Below are 22,547 nucleotides of genomic sequence, written 5' to 3' on the forward strand. Positions count from 1 at the left end.
TCGCCAGTATTCTTCTACCCAAGTATTCGCCTAGTCTACGAGAGATATATAGATGTGCCCTCCGCCGAGTGGGGGGGTCGAGGTAACAATAATCGTAATCTATTTTAATAAGAATACATGCTGCAGCACTATCGTAGATAGCGTCACGGACTAAGGGAGTTGAAGAGGCCAGTGCCATGCTGTAATCAAGCATGCATGGCTTTGTGATGGCTCAGATCCAAAGACCGACATGGAAGCAAACAAATCACGACCTGCAGCGCCCCCGCTTCCCACCATCGTACCCGGTTTCCTCCATTACATCACTCACCATTAAGAAAAAATTATTATTTACACTAATCTTGCTTCTCATAGGGATTTGTTTGTTCTTGTTCGGTTCTGAGCGCATGCATATCCGATGTCGGTCCGATGTGGCGCTTGAGCTTATGCTATGCCATGCATCTGTAGCCACACGATCGATATACTTTTCTTTTTGTATTGCATTCTTAACTAGCAGCCGTGCGGACACAGAATATGTATATGTATAGGTATATGTATCATGTGTGCCTAGGTTACACGTGCCGGGCAGGGGTGTACGTTTAATATGCACACTTCCAGCTGTGGTGGTGGTGAACTCATTTGTCGATCAAGCGTCAAACAAACAGATATTAGCTAGCCGCCTATACCCGGGTTTTGTAAACCGGTGATACATGCCAAAACGTAATCTGTAACGTCCACGCGTCACAAGAGTTGGCGATGTTGGTAACTTTGTATTTCCAATACCGATAGCTCCTTCCTCGCCCAGTTCGGTATCGTCGCCCGAGCAGCAAGGATAGAAGCTACCCCTCAGCCGATATTCTCCAACTTGTCTCTTTTCTCTCGCTCAAACATGGACCTCGTCAGCTAACTCAAAGCTGTGCGTGTGTACCCTCATTTAGACCCTCCCCCAGTTTTGCATCCCTCGCGCAGAGACAAAGAGAGAGAGAGAGAGGGCGATCGATCGAGTTATTATGGACAGACTAACCCAGTTCCCTGATATCTATCCATCCGACCACGCCATTCACGCAGAAATTCCATGGAGTTTATCCAGCGATGCTGCAGCTTCGGTCTCGGTCGAGACTATCGTGCTGTCATGGGCTGCCCTTTTGCATGCCTACACGGGCGAGGAACAGCCTGTGTTTGCTCTCAACCAGCGTCCCGTTAGAGTGCAAACGGCCGAGAAAAATATTATCAATTTGAAGTCTATACACAAGCCGGAGGAGATAGAAACAATATTGTTCACGGGTATTGACATTCAGCAACCCACAGAGTATACCCTTTTTCAGACAGATGTGCCCCGAATCGTGGTCAAGTGCGCTCTGTCTTGCAGCATTGACTTGGCGGTTGGTGCTGGCTTTTTAAAATCCGAAGCCGGGATACTACCCCATCACTTGAAGCAGCTAGCGGTCCAACTGCAACAGTTTGTGCGGAGCTATGCTGGCCTTGGTGGTGAAGTTGTAGATGACGGTGAGAAACCGCTGTTATCCATCGCCAACCCAGATCCTCAGCATCTCCAAGGGCCGCAGTTTTTACACCAACTGGCATTCCACCATACATATAGAGATGCTCCTGCTTTAGAATTCCTCAAGCCCGACCACTCTATTCACAGCATATCTTTCCAAGACTTGGATTGTCTTTCAACGAAACTGGCACATCAGATTGGCAGGAGACTCGGCCCAAATCCTTCTAGCCGAATTGTGCCCGTTTTCCTCGGCCAGTCTGTGGAGCTTTATATTGCATGGCTTGCCGTTTTGAAAGCAGGCGCTGCTTTTTGCCCTCTGGGGACCGATTCCCCGGAAGATAGAGTCGCTTTTATCCTGAAAGATGTTGCTGCAGAGGTTGTTGTCACTTCAAGCAAATTTAGAACAAAACTTGCAAGCACCAAGGCCGTTTCACTAGTTATAGTGGATGACCTTGAAGTTGAGCTTGTTCCCTCTCCTTTGGACTCTCCGGACATTGGTCCAGAGGATCTCGCCTATGTTATGTATACATCTGGGTCAACAGGCCGACCCAAAGGCGTGACGATATCTCATCGAGCAGTGACCCAGTCACTACTTGCTCACGACAGCCTTATTCCGCCGTTCCGCAGATTTCTCCAATTTGCCTCACCCACATTCGACGTCTCCGTCTTTGAAGTCTTCTTTCCGTGGTTCAGGGGTGCCACCCTTGTGGGTGCAGATCGAAGCATAATGCTTCACGATCTTCCTAATACTATTACCCTGCTACAGGTAGACGCAGCCGAGCTAACGCCAACAGTAGCAGCTGAGCTCCTGCGTAGTCGTCAATCAGTGCCGTCTCTCCAAGTCCTACTTACCATTGGTGAAATGCTCACAAAGCGGGTGGTGGATGAATTCGGCGCCTCTGCTACAAACTCCGGAATTCTTCATGGCATGTACGGACCAACTGAGGCGGCTATTCATTGTACAGTAGCACCGAGTTTTCAATCCGATTCTAGAGTCAACCTGATCGGCCAGCCTTTGAAGACCGTTTCAGCGTTTGTGATGTCTCTTGATGAAAATACGCCTTCATCAGAGCCTGTGGTTCTGCCAATCGGTCAGATAGGAGAGCTGGTCGTTGGTGGCCCGCAATTGGCAAAAGGCTACATCAACCGCCCTGTTGAAAATTCCAAAGCCTTTCTCCGCACTTCAAAGTATGGACGTCTATATAGGACGGGAGACAAGGCGCGGTTCCTACCAGATGGCAGCATCGAATGTCTTGGGAGAATATCTGCAGGCCAAGTCAAATTACGCGGCCAACGAGTGGAATTGGGGGAAATTGAAAATGTCATTTGCCTCGACCCTCAAATACGCAGCGCCGTTGTTGGTGTAGTTCAAGGGATCTTAATTTCATGGTTATTGATCGAGGAGGATGAAGATGTTCAGCCCGAGAAAATGCGTCAATTTTGCCAAAGAAGACTTCCGGCATACATGGTCCCAGGTGATTTTATCATCCTTCGAGAATTCCCGCGGCTTGACTCTGGAAAGGTGGACAAAAAGACTTTGGAAGCAGACTACAAACAGATTCATCGAGCCAGCCAGTCGGGCAGGCCATTTCGAGACAGACTCGAAGAAGACATTACCAAAGCCGTTAGTAAAGCCTTGAATATATCTCACAATTACATTGAAAGCCTTTCAGCTGCTGGCCTTGACTCGTTATCAGGAATCAGGCTGGCTGCCAAACTACGAGAAATAGGGGTCAACTTGGATGTTGGGGCACTTTTGACTGCAGATACCGTAAGCGATATTTGGGAGCTTTCCAAGGGAGCAAGCAAGAGGTTGCAAGAACCACCTGATCAAAGCGCTGATGATGAATGGAACTCGGTTATTAATACGGGCATGGCAGTACTTGACGCAAAGAATCTCAATTCTCTGGTTGAAAAGGTGGAACCATGCAGTGACATCCAACTAGCCATGCTCTCAGAGTCTCTTCGCGATTGTAGGGCCTATTGCAATTGGATTGAACTTGAATTTCGAGATGGCTTCCAGTTGAACTCGGTAAGACAAGCTTTCTCTAAGCTCATAGAGTATAATGAAATGCTACGCTCTGTTTTCCTAAGAATCGATTTACCCGATAACCCGTTCTGTCGAGTTGTATGGAAGACACCGGATTTGGAGGGCTATTTTCAAGAAACAACGTCCTTTGAACGCGACTGGAGTATTGAGGTCGATAATAGAATCCTCGTACCTCTCAAAGTCCATTTTCTTCACGAAGCAAGTTCGACTCGAGTTTTAGTCCAGATACATCATGCCATCTACGATGGCTGGTCTTGGGAGCTGCTGCTGGATGATCTTGGATCGGCATTGCGAGAGGAACAACTGGACGTTCGACCTTTATATTCAGGCGTAGTGAGGCATCATTTTAAATCAGCTTCATCACAATCGAGCACAGGAACGACTTCCTACTGGGAAGATCATTTACGAGGAGCAATCCCCTCGACGCTGCCAAACTTTCAGAGCAGAAACGATATACCTACGAAAATCGGAAAAGTTAGTCATACTTTGAACACTTCTTTGATACAAGTGGATGAGCAAGCCCGATCTCTGTCAATCAGTCGCCAGACTTTCTTTCAGGCTACTCTGACTTACATTTTGTCTTCGTATCTTGATACGACAGATGTCATGGTCGGCACCGTCTTTTCAGGCCGCACCTTGCCTGTCAAGGGCATCGAGGCCACCATTGGACCCTGCCTTCGCATATTTCCCAACCGTGTCAATCTTTCGTGGGTGCGAACTATTCATGACCTCTTGACCGCTGTTCATAGGAACAACCGGAAGATTTTGGAATACGGGGATATATCACTTCGACAGATCAAAAGACTCTCTGGTGTCGCCAACACAAGTCATCTGTTTGACTGTCTTTTTGTTTGGCAGGAAGTCTCAGGGAGTCCATCGCGGCTGAATTCTCCTGTTGAGCAAGTCGTGTCTGCAGATTTCCTGGAGTTTCCCTTGACTATCGAATTAGAACCCAAAGATGGGAAACTCACGGCCGCTGCGACTTTTGATGAATCTGTCTTCCCAGCAGCTCAAGCACGTCTCCTTCTAGAGCAGATTGATCATATTGCAACCATTTTCTCGCACACACCGGACTTGCAGCTTGGTTTAATCAACGAGCGTCTTCCTTCCTCTGTCCTATCAATAGAAAATGACCAATTTGTCCATCTGGACGACTTGCCGTCTCTAGCACATCAAGTTGAACAACTTGCAGCAAATGACCCAAGCCGCAATGCCATTGAGTTCATTCACTCTCTTGACCCGGATACGGGGTCAGCCAAGGCTGAACCTCTCACTTACCACGACCTTAACCAACGAAGTAACCGCCTTGCTCATCATATCATCAGCTGTGGTGTCAGCAGTGGAGACCTCGTTGGTATAATTCTGGATAAATCACTGGATTTGTACATATCGATACTGGCAGTTATTAAAGTCGGAGCGGGATACGTACCTTTGACTCCCCAAACTCCGCGTGAAAGGATCCGGACTGTGCTGGGCGAAACACGACCGAAGCTTTGCATTGTTAGCCCAAGTCTCCACTCGGACCGGAGTGGTTTCGAGTGGTTGAATCTTCTCGATCTTGAGAGCGTGGATATGCTTCAATATTCAGATACAAACATTATTCCCTCATCTCAACAGGCTAACATCGCCTATGTGGTCTATACATCTGGAAGTACCGGGAAACCCAAAGGCGTTGTCATCACTCACCAGAATATACAAAGCAACATTGCAGTGCTCGCAGAAATCTATCCTATCGGGCCTAATCCCAAATTTCTTCAGGCATGCTCACAGGCTTTTGATGGTCAGTATCTGTCTTCAAACATTTTTTTCAAAAGCAAAAACTAATAATCGGAAGTTTCCGTCTTTGAAATATTCTTCTCATGGCACTGTGGGATGACCCTCTGCTCAGCTATAAACGATGTGATGTTTCGGGACATTGAAGAAGTAATTCGGAATAGAACTGTAACACATCTCAGTCTTACCCCTACAGTCGCAGCTTTGATACGTCCTGAGAATGTACCGGAAGTGAGACTTCTGGTGACTGCTGGAGAGGGTCTAACTGCCAAAGTGCACCATGACTGGGCAGGTAAAGGCTTATATCAAGGTACGTACGTGGCGGGTATATACTTGTACCTTGCAAATGGCTATTTTAACAAAAGGTTTTAGGATATGGTCCAAGCGAAACTACCAATATCTGCACAGTGCAGCCTAATGTGACTGCCTCGGACAACCTGAGAAACATTGGCAAACCGTTTAAAAACACATCAGCCTTTGTTATATCCGGCGGTTCCGACTTTTCCTTGTTACCACGGGGCGCGGTTGGTGAATTCTGTTTTGGTGGTGATCAAGTTGTAAGCTAAATGATTGCTATTTATTGACTGTTAATTTTTTCTGACGAGAAATAAAGGGACAAGGATATCTCAACCGATCCGATCTAACAAGCGAGAAGTTTCTTGATCATGCTCGATTCGGTAGATTATACCGATCTGGCGATTTTGGAAGATTGCTTCCAGATGGATCACTGATGTTTGTGGGACGCCGAGATGATCAAATCAAGCTGCGTGGACAACGAGTGGAATTAGGGGAGATAAACAGTGCAGTTCTGCGCAACGTTCAGGTCAAGGACAGTGCGTCCATGATTGTTGGAGACCACTCTCGGCAGCAACTTGTCACATTCTTCGTCTCGAGCAAGCCTGTTGAATCTGACGATGGGTTGAAGTGCTTGGCCAAGTCTGTTTTCGATGGTTTGGCAGCTGATTTGACACCGTATATGGTACCTACATATCTCATACCCATGGAGGATATTCCAATGACGGGAGTCAAGAAAATAGACATGAGAAGGCTGAAAGAAGCTTTTGAATCTCTGGCTCCAGAGGATTTGCAAAAGTTCTCGCGGTTCCAAGGAACATCCGACAACAGTGAATTGACCAAGGAGGAAAAGAATATTGCAATGATCATTTCCCAAACAACAAAAACACCCCTAGAACTATTAAGAGCAAATACTTCTCTTTATAGCATTGGGATCGATTCTATTTCCGCTATTCATGTGGCAAGGCAGCTTAGAGAAGCGGGTCTTGGCCAGGTTGACGTCTCTCTAATTCTGCGAAATGGTTCTATCAGCGAGCTTGCAAGGGCAGTCGGCGACAGGGGGCGACAAAACCAGCAGTATAAAGACACGGGAAAGAACTACCTTTTGCCAGACGAAATAGCCCAAAAAGTTGAGGAAGATTTCCACTCGGCGGGTCACCACGTTGAAACGGTGATTCCATGCACTGCTTTGCAGGAATCAATGCTGTCTCGTACAATCTCCCAAGACGAAAATGCCTACTGCAACCATGTACTGCTTAAATTCAAAGGAGACTTTGAAAAGCTTTATCATGTAATGCAGCAGATGGCACGACGTCATGAGATTCTGCGCACTTGTTTCGTTACTACTACCAGCAATGCAAAGTTCTCATTTGTGCAAGTCATTCTACAGCAAATCGATTTGCCGTGGGTTGCTGTGAACACCACAGATTTGGAAGCTGAGATCTCGAACCACAAAGCACTGTTTGCCCAACACACTCAACAGCCTCGTACAATTCCGTACTCTATTTCTGCCATTACACATGCACAGACCGACAACAAAATGCTACTTTTCTCAATCCATCACGCTTTGCACGACGGTGAAGCGATGGACTTGCTATTCAAGGAGGTTGAAAACTCATATGCTGGAATCCAGTCACCGTCGCCCACGCAGTTTCGTGACTTTGTCAACTATGTGTTTGCGAAAAGCTGTGACGACATTGATCCATTCTGGACTGAGTATCTGCAGGATATTTCTCGATCACTACTCCTGCCAACGCCAGAGACTTCCTCCGGAAAAGACCAGAAGGGTTCTATTGAAATACGGAAATCAGAGTTGAAAATATCCCTGACAGAGGCAGAAGCATTGTGCAGTGGCCTCTCCGTAACTCTTCTGGGTCTTGTTCAAGGCGCATGGGCACGTCTTTTATCGATATACACAAATTCATCCGATATTTGCTTTGGGAATGTTTTCAGCGGAAGGACGACACCCATCACAGGCATAGAAAGTGTTATTGGACCGTGTTTCAGTGTCCTTCCGGTACGAGTACATGTCAACCACCCTACAGCCTTAAATATCGATGTGGTGAAAACAGCACACAAGGCAAATCTCGAAATAATGGGCTATCAACACACCACCTCATTGAGGCAGATACAAAAGAGCTTCTCCGGAAAACCTCTATTTGACTCTATCGTGCTGCTTCAGCCACCTGTCACAGAATTGGACAGCGAATTGTGGCAATTGACATCGGAAGAAGGAGATATGGATTTCCCTATTATTTTAGAACTGATTCCGTCTGCCAAACAAGACAGTATATCAATACAACTCCACGTGAATTCCAACCAGGTATCGGATGAAGACGCAGACTCTATGCTCAAAGACTTTGCAGACCTTGTTATTCAGACATTACGATACCCACTCGCCCGAGCAAATGATTTCGATCAGTCAAGGGAGCTACCTACAATCGCAAAGAAGGCTAGAGATGTCAAGGACGCTGCATCCAAGTCTGGTGCAAATTCTTTGGCTTCTCGAGATGCGGCTCTGACGTTTTCAGATGAAGAGTTAAAGGTTAGAAATATTATCTCCCGACTATCTGGATGTGATCCGCAAATAATCAGCCATGATACTACCATATTTCAGCTTGGTCTGGATAGTATCAATGCTATTCAGCTATCGGCACTTTTGAAAGATGCTGGATTCAGTGCAACTGCAGCCAGTATCCTTGAAGTAAGTCCTCATTAAAAAATAATAATAATAAGGAGCTAACACTTTGAAGAATCCAAGTATAAGGCAAATTGCAAGTTTGCTAAACAGTCACGGCATCTCATCTCCCGTGGAAACATTTGACTTTTCCTCGTTTGACTCGGAACATAGAAAATACGTTGAGGATCGCTTAAGTCTTGGAGATAAAAGCATTGAATCTATACGTCCATGCACTCCAGTCCAGGCAGGAATGCTCGCAGAATTTACCAAAACTCACGGGGATCTCTACTGCAACCGTCTTGTTCTGGAACTCAAGGAATCTATTGACCTCGACCGTTTGAAGGCTTCTTGGTCTAATGTCATGGCTCGGCATGAAATGCTGCGGACTGGATTCGTCTATTTGGAGAACCGCGGTTTTCCTTTTGCGATGGTCACCTATTCTCCAGGCCAAATCTCGCTTCCATGGACTGAGCGTCAGACGAGACCATCAAAAGATGAACTTGAACAGCAACGGAGCTCGATGTATGCAAATCTTCATTTACCACCATGGCTCATTGTTATCCGACATTTGCCATCTGTCGTGGAACTTGAACTCACGGCCATGCATTCTTTGTATGATGCTCAATCTATGGAGCTGATACTGTCGGACGTAGCAGCTGAATATCAAGGACATTCAATACGACGTGATACCCCAATTTCTTTTGTTCTTGGCCCAATTCTCAGCGCTGCCTCATCGACGAAGAAGGATATAGACGCATTCTGGGGTGACGTGGGCTCGGGTTTTCAAAACACAAGTTTTCCTAACCTCAGCCCAAGTACTGTCAGGGAACCAGCAGTCATTGTGAGATCTCAACGGGTCTCAAAACCTCTCGACACCATCAATGAGAAATGCAAAGCCATCGGGGTCACATTACAGGCTGCAGGTCAAGCGGCATGGGCTAGGCTCCTTTCCTTTTATACTGGAGAGACTAATATCTCCTTTGGCCTGGTACTATCTGGTCGTGACGTTACTCATGATGCTCAAGACGCAGTTTTCCCCTGCCTTGTTACGCTTCCCTTCCACTGTTTAGTTGAAGGAAAGAACCAAGACTTTATTTCCTCAATAGTGAAAACCAATGCCTCGCTAATGAAGTACCAGTTCACTCCATTATCCAAAATCCAAAGGCTTTTCAAGGCCGACGGAGCTCTTGTGGATAGTCTATTTGCCTATCAAAAATTGTCTCACACGAATAAGGAGGCACAATTTTGGGAAGTTGTCGAAGATGATGCTAGAATAGACGTAAGTATCACATTTTCTGGCTTCGGTTCTTAGTTGACCATAAATCAGTATCCGATATCGATGGAAATGGTTCCCGATGACGAAGGAATTACTCTACGCGTGACATGCAGAAGTGATGTTGTTCCCCAGGAACAAGCTGATCTCATATTGATGCAGTTTGATCATCTTCTCGCAGATGGCTTGCTTTGCACTGGCTCGAATTGCGCGGAAACTTCGAACATACGGCTCGACTTGCTCTCCGTCACACCGGCTAAAGAACCCCGAATCACTTCTCCGGTCGGCCTATTACACGAATTTGTAGAGGAAAGTGCGCGAACATTACCAGATAAAACAGCCCTCGAGTTTGTGTACGGGGACAGCTTGGATCGGATTCACAAAAACGCATGGACATATCGTGAACTTGACCATATTGGCAACAAAGTTGCTAGATTATTGCAAAATCTCAATGCGAGCAAAGGCGGGTTGGTTGCAATTTGTTTCGATAAATGCCCCGAGGCGTATTTCGCTATCCTTGGGATTCTCAAGAATGGCCATGCCTTTGTTGCACTAGACCCAGGCGCACCGCTCGCCAGAAAAGAGTTCATTGTTCAGGACTCACGCGCCAAGTTACTTCTTTCCACTTCAGACAAGTATGAGGAGCTCGCAAAGATTTCAGGGGTTACAACTGTGGCACTGGACAAACCTGGTTTGTTAGATGATATCTCACATGACCAGGTGGTTCTCGAAAGGCCAATTGATCCAGATGACACATGCTACTGTCTATATACATCTGGAACAACGGGGACTCCCAAGGGCTGCGAGATAACGCACGATAATGCCGTGCAAGCCATGCAGGCCTTTACAAGATTGTTCAACCCGCACTGGGACGAGGACTCACGCTGGCTCCAGTTTGCGTCATTCCATTTTGATGTCAGCGTGTTGGAGCAGTACTGGAGCTGGAGTGTGGGCATCTGCCTCACATCTTGTCCTCGAGATTTACTGTTTCAAGATCTTGCTGGGACAATGAGCCAACTTGGAATCACCCATGTGGATCTCACACCAAGCCTTGCCAAATTGGTCACCCCACAGGAAGTCCCGTCATTATGCAAAGGCGTATTTATCACTGGTGGAGAGGCACTGAAACAGGAAATACTCGATGCATGGGGGAATCATAGGGTCATATACAACGGTTATGGTCCTACAGAGGTCACAATTGGCTGCACTATGCTCCCTCGAATGGACGAGAATAGCAAATCATCAAACATTGGCCCCCAGTTCGACAATGTTGGGTCATATGTTTTTCAACCAGATACTACAACCCCTGTACTTCGAGGAGCTATCGGTGAACTATGTGTCTCGGGTGCATTGGTTGGTCGGGGTTATCTGAACCGCCCGGAGTTGACTCGAGAGAAATTTCAAATTCTCGATGAGTTCCAAGAACGAGCTTACCGTACAGGAGACCTCGTTAGAATATTGCATGATGGAAGTTTTCAGTTCCTTGGGCGAATAGACGATCAAGTGAAGATCCGAGGACAGCGGCTTGAGATTGGTGAAATCAATGCAGTCATTCAAAAAGCTACTCCGGAAATATCAGAGGTTGCAACTTTGGTGATTAAGCACCCCAGTCAAATGAGGGAACAGTTGGTAGCATTTATTGCGAGAGAAAGGCCGGACAAAAGACGTGATACTCTCGATATTGTCAAAGACGAAAATATGAACGAGATTGTCATGGCTGTTCAAGAGTTTACGAAATCCAAACTGCCTGGTTACATGGTCCCAACTCATATAATCCCAATTCCAGCGTTGCCACTGTCTCCGAATAACAAGGCCGACATGAAAGTTCTGAAGAACTTTTATGCCGAAATATCCCTTGAACAGCTTCAGCAATTGAGCTATATTTCCAATGGAAGGGAGTCAATCAATCGAGAAGATGTTCGAGCTACTGTTCGGGTTCTTGCAGAATTTGCTAAAGTGAAGCCAGATGAAATTTCGCAGTCAACCAGTATATATGATCTCGGAATTGATTCGATATCAGTGATAGGGCTTGCCCAGAAATTCAGAGATGCTGGGTTTGCAGCTGCTCAGGTTTCTTCGATCATGAAAAGTAAGAATCCAGCTTTAAGTGTGTTTTTCTTGACTAACCTCTACTTTAATTAGGTCCTACCGTTGCAGGAATTGCCTCGACTTTGGTTGATTCGAAATCAAATAAAAGTTCTGCGACGCATGTGGGTAATGAACCCAGCAAACAGAAAATAAAAGCCTTTGCACATAGATACACCTTCGTCGCTGCCGAGAACATTGGGATTACCACTCAAAGTATTGAGGATATGGCTCCCTGTACACCACTGCAAGCAGGAATGATAGCACGATTTCTAGAAAGCTCGGAGAATCCTTATTGCTCTTTGTTTCGATTTGAGCTGAAACCTGAAGTTGACCTCGGACAATTACGAAAAGTCTGGTCCGAGACACAAGCGGCCGTTCAATTACTTCGTGCTCGAATGGTAGCACTACCAGATGGGTATGGCCAGGTGTTTTTGAAACATGATACACTCCCGTGGCTCGAAGAAACTGCAGATGACCATGATATAGAAGATATCAGCGAGACTTTTTGGAAGGCATGGTGTGATGGTTTACGTGACCTTTCTGGGCCTCTATGGAGTTTGAGAATTGTCAAGTCTCCGAGTAAAAGGTTACTTTGCTTGAACATATTCCATGCTCTGTACGATGGAAATAGTCTTCCACTGCTGCTAGAGCAAGTCAGACTACGTTATCGCGGCCAAGAAGTGCCAGGAAATGTCCCTACTTTCGCGGAAATATTGCCACATGGACCATTGCAGGAACTGCCACAAGCCAAGGACTTTTGGACAGATATCCTTGGTGACGTTCCTTATAAACGCAACTTTAGCGACCCAGCCATCGACAAGTCTCAGACAATCGTTCTTACGCAAAACATCGGCAACGTCGAAGGCCTAGACGAAATGAAAGCCTCTTTGCAAGTGACGGACAATTCTATCTTCCACGCGTGCTGGCTTCTTGCACTCCACGAACGCCTCTTGAATGTTCCTTCTCTGGGAATAGTGATGTCTGGAAGAGCGCTTGATATTCCTGGTACAGAGAATGTTGTCGGGCCTCTATTCAATACCATCCCTAGTTATATTTCATTTCGACAGCCCACCACTAGAGCAGATCTCATCAAAGCATGTCACCATCATTATATTTCAGCTCTTCCATTCCAGCATACTCCTCTTCGAGACATTTTGAAATGGCTACGACGAGGATCAAATCAACCGCTGTTTGAGATACTCTTCGTGTTTCAAAAGTCTGATCCTATGACAGAAGATATTTGGTCCGAGGTCGATTCTGTTTCTGCCGCCGATTATCCTCTGTCTCTTGAAGTGAACCAGAGTCGACAAGGATATGTGACTGCAACTTTAGCAGCCAAGAGTCACGCTTTTTCAACGGAAGAAGCCGAACTACTGTTGTCGACTTTTGGAGAAATTTGCAAGACCATTTCTCTTGAAAAGGATACTGGACTGCCCGATGACAAGCAAGGTGGTGCTAATGGTGCATCAGTTGCAGATGTCACTGCTCAGGAAGTGACCATCAAGTCCGATAGGGAATTTGACTGGACGCCAACAATGACAGATATTCGAAACGTCATTGCAGAGCTTTCAGGTATCGATCCAGAGGATGTTCACCCCGAAGCATCCATTTTTGAGCTTGGATTGGACAGTATTGATGCTGTGAAGCTATCTTCGAGATTAAAACATCGTGGCATCAGTCTTACTGTCAGTTCTATCATGAGCCACAGGAGTCTGTTAAATATGTCAAAAAGCCTTTCCACTACATCCGACTCGAGGGCGACAGATTCAGAAATTTCTCTTGATCAGATGAAAGAGGAGATAACAAAAAGCCTGAAGGAAACTGGAAAGCTGCCAGAAAACACGGTAAACATCCTACCTCCTACGGCACTTCAGGAAGCGATGGTGGCGGAAATGTTCATCTCAGATTATCAACACTACTACACGATAGAAGCTTTTGAGGTAGAGGAAAATGTGGACTTCTCAAGGCTATTAAAATCGTGGAAGACTGTTATCGACGCTCACGATATTCTCCGAACGACTTTTGTGGAGATTGAAGATCCCAAATTGCCATTTTCATATGCTCAAATTGTACATGCACCTTTGGATACAGAAATTCCTGTGATCCATGTACAAGATGGCCCGTTAGACAACATTGTCAAATCAATTGTCGGCGACCAGAACCATTCCACTCTTGTCTTGCGTGCGGTTCAGACAGCGAACAAAAATTATATAATTTTATCTATCGCTCACGCGCTATACGACGGCTGGTCCCTTGATCTTCTACACAATGATGTTGAGAAGGCATACTTCGGAAACCGCGTTGATAGGCCCTCATATGAGGCCACTGTGCAACAAATTCTAAACTCCTCAGGAGAAAGCCACCAAAAATTCTGGGATGTGACCTTGAAAAATTTGGAGCCTCATAAATTTCCAACCAGCAAGAATACACACGGCAATACATCTACTTTACACCGTTTGGAAAGATTGTTTGATATACCAAGCGAAGACATTACGCAATTCTGCAAACACCACGGGGTGACAGTGCAGACATTGACTCTTGCTACATGGTCTCTTGCACTAGCTGGGTTTGTCAAAAGCCTCGACGTCTGTTTTGGGCTTGTTCTTTCTGGTCGAAACTTTGCTGATGCCGATGAAATCATGTTTCCAACAATGAACACAGTAGCCTTTCGAGCCATTCTTCATGGCTCTCGTGTAGACATGCTCAAGTACATTCAGAGTACTCTTGGAGATTTAGCGGAACATCAACACTACCCCCTCCGGAAAGCTGGTGCAGGAGTAACGGCTGGCTCTCTATTCGATACGATTTTTATATATCAGAAACGACCGTCGGCTCCACCTACCAGACCAGCTGCTCTTTACAAATCTGTTGACGGGCAAGCGGATACGGGATATCCACTGTCGGTTGAAATGGAGCTTTTGGATGAGTCCATGATCTGCCGTCTCGCAGCTCGTGATGATATTTTGGGTGTAGGGGATGCTTCGGGTATTTTGGATCAGATCAGCAAAGTTTTTCATCTCATCTTGAGTGAACCCCATCATCCGACAGTTGACTTTACAGACGATGGCATAACGGTCTGCCAGAGTGCTGTTTTCCGAGAAGGGAGCAACGAACAGGAAGTAGCCCGTGAGGTGAGCGATGGGCCAGAGGCTGATAGCACATGGACTGAATTGGAAAATAAAATACGTGGGGTTCTTTCTATTCTATCAGGAATAGCCCAGGAAAGTATCAGCAAAGATTCCACTCTGTTCAATCTTGGACTGGACAGCATTAGTGCCATCAAGGTGTGCGCATTGCTGAGGCAGCAGTCTGTCATTCTGCCAGTCACCGCGATGCTCAAAGCAGGGTCCATCAGAAGAATGGCACAATCGGTGGAACCAGAAGTTCTACAATTCTCCGGTGGAAATGCGGAGACAGCTATCAATGAAATTTTGAAGGGCTTCGACGTGGAGGAAATTTTGTCGTCGAACAAAATCCTTGCCAGCAATGTTGAAATAGTACTTCCAACGACATCAGGACAGACCTATTGTCTTGCTGTGAATGCACTGGATCCACAGATTTTCTATGGGAGTTTCTTCTATTCGGTTGAAAACATCTCTCGTGATCAGCTAGATCATGCATGGAAAAGGCTGATAGCGCAATTTCCAATTCTTCGGACAGGCTTCATTCGCACAGGTCAACGAGACATCCCATTTGTCCAGATAATTCTGAAAGATGCGGACAACCCCGTTCACTGGAATGAAGCAGCTTCTGACCCTGGGTTTTTGAGACCGAAGCAGCGACCCATTGTTTCTGGACCTGTTTCCATTCATGCGGTGAAGGCCAGCCATGGCGTGTTGATAAATTTACACATACATCATGCACTATACGACGCTGTCTCGCTTCCAAAAATCATCGACTCCCTTGGGCAACTATGCATGAGTGGGGATGTCTCAGGTAACGAATTAGATTTTTCAAAATTCATAGCCTTTCAGGCGGTGTACTCGCCAGTGACAGCGCGGAAACAATTCTGGGAGAGCTATCTTTCTGGTATGGATACGAAATACCAGTCCGATACCAACGTTCCAAGTTGCAGAAGACAGAGTTTCTTCCAGCCTGGTCTCATCACAAATGTGGAGAGGTTAGAGTTGGTCGCGCGACACAATGGTCTTAGTCTTCAATCTTTGTTCATGGCGGTATATGCCAAGGTGCATTCACAACTAATGTGGAACTCGCGTGACCAGAAAACGCCAACAGAGGCGGATAATCTAGTTCTAGGCATCTACTTGGCAAACAGGAGCTATGCTCTTGAAGGGCTTTCAGACCTAGTTGCGCCGACTTTGAATATGGTACCATTACGAATTCGTCAGGTCAAGGTGCCTGCTATCGAAAGCGCTCATCAGATCCAGAGCGACTTGCACGATATTAGCCGAGTGGATCACGCTGGAGTGTCGTTGACAGAGATCATGGACTGGACTAGTGTCAAGTTGGATGTCTTTGTGAATTTCTTGAGACTGCCCGAGTCTGAAAATACGCTGGAAGGGGCTCACATTAACCCATTTGAACCTAAGGGCGTTACACCGGATGTATCTGGGCGAGGTAGTAATGAAGATGTCGAGACATCGAACCAGGATGAGGACTTGGCCAGATCTTATACAGTAAGTTCTGGTTTTGTGGATGGATACAGAGGCCATTTGCTAATTAAAGACTGCACAGGCCAATTGTATAGATGTTGAAATCGCTGTCCGTGGCGGGGGAATGGACGTGGGAATTTTTGGGCCAGAGACGCTTCTCAGCGGAGAAAAGGCTGAGAGGATTCTAGATGAGATACGAAAGGAGTTAGAGGACCTGGTTGCATTTAAATCAGGATGAGCTCCAGATGATTGAAGATGCGTGATTTTCCATATATTCAAGCTAGATAATTTTTAGACATTTTCTTTTCTTTTGTATTTTATTATTATTACCAGTGCAAAAAAAAATTTAGTTTCATGTTATTATTTTAGATAGCCAATCAGGGTCCCTTCGAGTGGCTGGTTTTTTTTATTTTTTTATTTTTTTTTAATTTATAAGATGTTACTCGAACTCGAAGGAATTTCTACATGAGCTAATGTATTGGACTGGTCACAACATGAAGTTATATCATACAGTTGCGAAATAGCCGATATGACAGGAGTGCGTACTCGCAAGCCACCGAGCTGACTATTGAGGCGAAACCATGGCAATACGATGAACTCCAGAATTAATAATAGCTGAACACCATTGTAAGTACTAAATACATAAAAGCATGGTGCGTTGGAGGAGTCGAGAAGGCACAAAAGGGGTGGTCGCTGCAAGGGCGCGAGACCATGAGATTGACAGGTAACTAGAGCAGAAAGCTAAGACGATTGTTCGATGGTACGTGAGTAGTCTAAAATTAGGGAGGGGATGATTATCTGATACGTATCTTTTTATCGATTGTGATATCGTATCGTATCGATTAGGGGTGATCGCTGTCGATAACGTCGCGTGGGGCTATCGCCGACGCGTACATACCGCACTACTGTTGGGCATAAAAGAGGCATAAAGAGGAATAGCACATGACAATTCCATGGGATAGACTGTCACGTCACAGCAGGCAGCAATTTCTGCTTTTGTTTGGGTGGCGAAAGAGGAGGAAACTCATAGCAGATGGTTGGGCAGACACGTCGTTTGTTTATTTGTATACTCTGGAGACAGAATAGTCCAAAATAGACTGGCTCATGGCGGGTACGAGCGAGTACGGACGACGGACAAAGTCGGAATTGACACATCAATCAGAAGTCACGCATAAATATTAAAAAAAACCATTGCAATAATAGTAATAATAATAATAATAATAATAATAATAATACGGTAGGGACGGTGAAGAAAACAATAGAAATGACTAGAGTGGAGACCCCGTGACCCGCGTTGTCGCGCGTCCCGCCGCCCCTAGTGGCCCCACTTGGCGCCCGCGGAACGTCAACATTCAACAACAACGCGCATCGCGTCGCTCGACCGTTTCGTTTCGCCCGCCCCCAGCTGCCTTTCGATTCTCCATTATCGCCTACGTAAACCTTCGCTCTCTCGGCCAACCACCATCAATCAGCCTCGCCCTCAGGCAAATCAATCACTCGCTCGCTCGCTCGCTCAGCCAGTCAGTCCTTGCTGCTGCGAATCCTCGATCTACTACTCCTCTTCGCCCTCGACCGCTCTCTCCCACCTCCCGACTTACTTCTTACCTCCCACCACGTATCATCAACAGAGAAGGAGAGAAGAGAAAAAAAAACCGGACTTTCATCAACCTACTTCTCGCGCTCTCACTCATTCCGTCTGTCTCGCGGCTTCTTGGATATTGGATAGCCAGTCAGGAGACAATAATAGTCATAAGCGCCAGGAAGTTTGCCTGCTTCTTCTTCCTCTCATTCCTCTGCTCGCACCGCATTGCGACTGCGACCACTCATATATCGGACGACAGCGCCGCTCCACATTCCAGCGACTATTACTCTAAGACCGAGTTAAACCCGACCCGAGCCCCTAATTATTTTTCGAACCCTAGGTCGCTGCGAAACATTCCACTGCCCTACCCGGATTCATTCCACAGGCGAACAACTGCCTCAGTCGCTGTTATTGTCTCACTCAGGTGTGTGTCTGTTGTTGGGGGGAGGGGACACTGCGTGGAAGACGTGAAACCGAGAGTGTTCTAAGCGTTTTTTTTTCTAGACACCTTGTTCGCGAGGGAAAAGGTGTGATAGCCACGCCCTGGCACATGGAGGCATCGCCCCCAGTAGCTCGGATTCCTCGACATGATCTTGTGATTCACGCTTCAACCGTGACGCAAACTCTACCTACACCCTCGTCTACATTCCAGACAGGTCTCAGTCGCCTTCTTCGGCCTTCTCTCTCAGCTTCGTCCTCCCAATAGGACGTTTGCTTCGAGCCACAGCTGACTCTACGACCGAGCTAGCACAATAGGCGTCTAGTTCTGAGTACGCAAGACAAAGAACAGTGTGGCAGGGTAATCTTCCTTGAAAGGGACAGAAATACCCTCCTCTAGAAAGACGTGCATTCACCTGCCCATCCTATTCCATTGGCAGATCAGCCTAGTGCACATTCTCTGAAAACATGGTCGCAACCTTTTCACCACACCGGGATGCCGGTGGCACACTTCACTTGCCATCACCTACTGGCATTCACCATGTTGATGCCAGTTCGGCCATCAGGCAGCTGCGCCGATCACTGTCTCGTTCTCCTTCTAAGAACTCAGACTTCCGCCCCCTGTCTTCACGATCCCACTCTCACACCTCCAGTGCTCCATTTATTTCTTCCCCTCTCTCTCCTTCACGCAGAGGCAACCTCTTCTTCGTCCCGGCGACCACATCGTGTTTATCAACAAACACAAAAACACCCATCTTCTCAACCTTCTCAACCACCCCAACACAAACCCCAACACAACAACCAGAACAACAATCAACTCCTTTAGCTATCCCCTTTCCACCCAGCGCAAAGATTAGTCGACCAGTAATGCGCAGGACTGGTTCCCTACAGAGCACGCGTATTCGAACGTCCCCCAAGAGCCCGTCAAAACGCGTCCTCAACATCTCCAGCGATCACGGAAATGCGACCACTGCGCAGTCTACTCCTGGCGTGACTGGCGACGAAAACGGTTTTGACAAAGAGAGCACGACACCCCCAGACTCTATCCCAGGGCCTACCGTGCCATTAGTTGAAAACAGCAGTATTGCCTTGAAACCCAGCCTCGGTCGCATCGAGAAGCGGCGCAGCGGTAACTTTGGTTCACTGGCCACGACTATCAGCCCGCTCAAAAGAAGTGACGGGGCTATGCAGCTGGACCAGACTGGCTTTGAAAGTCCTTCTGCAAAACGCCGCAGTCTGCACAGTGTTAGTGGGGGTGGCTTTGATTTTAGCATTTTCGACAGCACCGACAGTTCCAACGAGACGTCCGACATCATGGCCCGCGATTTTGACGCGCACCCATTGTTTTTCCCCAGTTCACCAGCTGGCCCTTTTGCCACCATTCCAAAGCGCTCCTCCTCTCTGCGACGTTCGACTCTCCTGCAGCGTCAAGGGGATCGATCAATTTTCAGTCGCTCGCGATTGACCAATGTTGACTATGCTGACTATGCTGATTCTACCTCGGCTAGTCCTGCTCCAGTAATGCAGCACCGCATGTCTCTGGATAGCAACCTCTCTTTAGCATCTAATCGCGAGAGCTTGTTTAGCCCTCAGCCGCGTCCTGCGGTGGTGGGAAGCTCCATTTTCTCAACCACACCGCATGACTCTGGAGTCACCACCACCACTACTCCTTACGCGGCCCACCCTCTTTCCCGAACCATCACCCAGTCTTCTTCCAGCTCGAGCTTTGCTGAAGACTCACCAACTCACGAACCAATTCACAAAGCTGATCGCCCGAAAGCAATCTTCAACTTCTCCAAATCTCTTCCCGTTGGCGCAACAAGGCCTAGTGCAGCCCGGCAGCTGACCCGTGAAGACTCAAATTCTTCTACCGATTCGTTTGCAACCCCAGAAAACTACCGACATGCTAAGCCTTGTGCTGCTGCATTCATGTCAACTGGGCTGATATCGAAGAAGAACCGCAACGCTGAAGATCTCCAGGCCTCGTTTGGCGCCAGTAAAAACATGCCTGACACTCCATGTAAACGGTCTACAAGTTTTCTACCCACTGCTCAGAAGGCCTTGCCTGTTCGACCAGTCTCACGCCCAAAACTTTCTCGACAGTCCTTCCTCGTCCCCTCCACCCCGACCCAAAGCCAGAATAACCGTCAGGCTTCAGGTTTATTTGCTCGAGGAAGTGGCCTCTCCAGCAGCGTGTTCAATCAACCAGACTCCTCCCGTCGAGATAGCTTTGTAAGCACCGATGGTGATGAGCAATCCTTGTCCCAGTCGCCGTCAGCTCGTCACGACAGCCAGGGAACAATGGATTCGGATTTTCCTCCTACACCCACAAAACAGGCTTTTCCTTCATCTGAGAGTATTTTCAACTCCTTTCCTGGAGCTTCTATAGACAGACAGGCCGAGCAAATGCCGAGCGACAATTTTGACTCGACCACTCCTCGTACTCCGAGGGATAGCATGCTGCCCCCAGACCCCAGCGGTTTGTCAATTTCAGCTCCAAATGATTCACCACTGAAGCTTGAAGATTTCAACTCGTCCACCATTACCTTTCCAGCGACGCCAACGGCGCCTCGTGACTATTTTGCCCCCACTGGGAAGCAAAAGAGTATGTCATTGGGTGGTTACAATGCCCCCGATGTCGATACCAGTATGACGTCTCGGTTCGAAAAGGTTGAGCTCATTGGAACTGGGGAGTTCTCTCAAGTGTACCGGGTCTCGGGCCCGCGGGGAAACTCTCAGTACAAGTCGATCTTCTCTCTTCCAACTGAATCAACCTCTCCATCTGCTTTACCTGAACGTATCTGGGCGGTCAAGAAAGCAAAGCAAGCTTTCGGAGGTCCAAAGGACCGTACTCGCCGAATGCGGGAAGTTGAAATCTTGAGGGCACTTTCCAACTCTGACCATGTCATTTCTTTCGTCGATCATTGGGAAAGCAAAGGTCATCTTTATATCCAGACAGAATATTGCGAGGAAGGGAGCCTTGATGTTTTCCTGGCCCAAGCGGGCCTCAAAGCTCGATTGGATGACTTTCGGATTTGGAAAATTCTACTCGAAATGTCCCAGGTAAGTGTTAACAATACATCCACCTACACCAAAGTTGGCTTATCTAATTCTTCAATTCTAGGGACTCAAACACATTCATGATTCCGGTTTCATACACCTAGACTTGAAACCTGCGAATATCTTGATTACCTTTGAAGGTGTACTCAAGATTGCTGATTTTGGAATGGCTACAACCTGGCCTGCCGAGAAACACATTGAAGGCGAGGGTGACAGGGAATACATGGGCCCCGAAGTGTTGATGGGACTTTATGACAAGCCTGCAGATATCTTTGCTCTTGGTCTCATCATGTTCGAAACTGCGGGAAATGTCGAACTTCCTGATAACGGATTGTCATGGCAAAAGCTTCGCAACGGTGATATCAGTGACGTCCCAAGTCTTACATGGAGCTCCGAGACTAGCATTTTCCGTGACGCATCCGGCAATCCGCTGTCTCAAGATCCCTCGTTTGAGGAGCTCTGCAACTCGGACCCTGCCTTCAATGACTCTGGTATTGATTTCGCAAGATCGCAACAGCCGAAGCCGCATCCCTTTGTCCGGAGCGGTGAACTCGTTGAACCACCCGGCTTCATGGTTGAGGCCAGCCATGAGTACGCTCTCGACAAGCTTGTGCGTTGGATGATATCCCCCGATCCGCTTGATCGGCCAACTGCAGACCAGCTCCTGCAAACACACGGTGTGCAGTGGGCCATGGCACGCCGACGTGCAGGGGCTACAGTCTTTGAAGGCAATTGGGGTCCTGCTGATGACATCCTTTTGGAAGATGCAGAGATGATTGACGTTTGAAAACATGAATTGACATCTATTACGATACGACTGACGCGGAGTTCTTTGGGAGTTCGTCTACGGAAACCAACTCTACTTACCAGTGCTATTACATATTTTTTTCTTTACCCTTCCATGTGGCCATGGTAGGGATTTTTTCCCTTGTGGAATTTGGCTTATGCTTAGGGCTATGTCAGTCTTGTACTTTAATATCCATATACCCACCATCGATGTGCGTTTTGCAGAGATAACGGCTAGTTTTGTGTGTTTGTGAAATTATACTCGCTGGAGGAATTTCTCAGTCTTGTTTCTACTTTTTTTTTTCTTTATCAAGCGTTATGTGGTCTTTGTGTGTGTTCTTTTGGGATTATATCCATATCCAGTTGATATTATCTGTGTGTATGAGTGACTGGATAGGGCTTGAGTCCTTTGATGTATGCATGCCTCGAGAAA

General features: G+C 47.0%; 2 protein-coding genes across 2 annotated transcripts; both read left to right on the forward strand.

Annotated features, from left to right (window-relative positions):
• Nucleotides 1-986: 986 nt before the first annotated feature.
• TRUGW13939_06140 (uncharacterized protein) lies at nucleotides 987-16,486 on the forward strand (the record flags this gene model as incomplete). The annotated part of the gene is made up of 8 exons (XM_035489296.1): nucleotides 987-5,307; nucleotides 5,362-5,610; nucleotides 5,673-5,857; nucleotides 5,914-8,298; nucleotides 8,348-9,553; nucleotides 9,602-11,636; nucleotides 11,690-16,272; nucleotides 16,331-16,486. The coding sequence occupies 8 exons, from the start codon at nucleotides 987-989 to the stop codon at nucleotides 16,484-16,486; spliced, it is 15,120 nt and encodes a 5,039-aa protein (XP_035345189.1).
• Nucleotides 16,487-18,736: 2,250 nt separating this feature from the next.
• TRUGW13939_06141 (uncharacterized protein) lies at nucleotides 18,737-22,115 on the forward strand (the record flags this gene model as incomplete). The annotated part of the gene is made up of 2 exons (XM_035489297.1): nucleotides 18,737-21,331; nucleotides 21,393-22,115. The coding sequence occupies 2 exons, from the start codon at nucleotides 18,737-18,739 to the stop codon at nucleotides 22,113-22,115; spliced, it is 3,318 nt and encodes a 1,105-aa protein (XP_035345190.1).
• Between the last annotated feature and the right edge of the window lie 432 nt (nucleotides 22,116-22,547).

Source organism: Talaromyces rugulosus, chromosome III (assembly GCF_013368755.1).
Source record: "Talaromyces rugulosus chromosome III, complete sequence".
Classification (NCBI taxonomy): domain Eukaryota; kingdom Fungi; phylum Ascomycota; class Eurotiomycetes; order Eurotiales; family Trichocomaceae; genus Talaromyces; species Talaromyces rugulosus.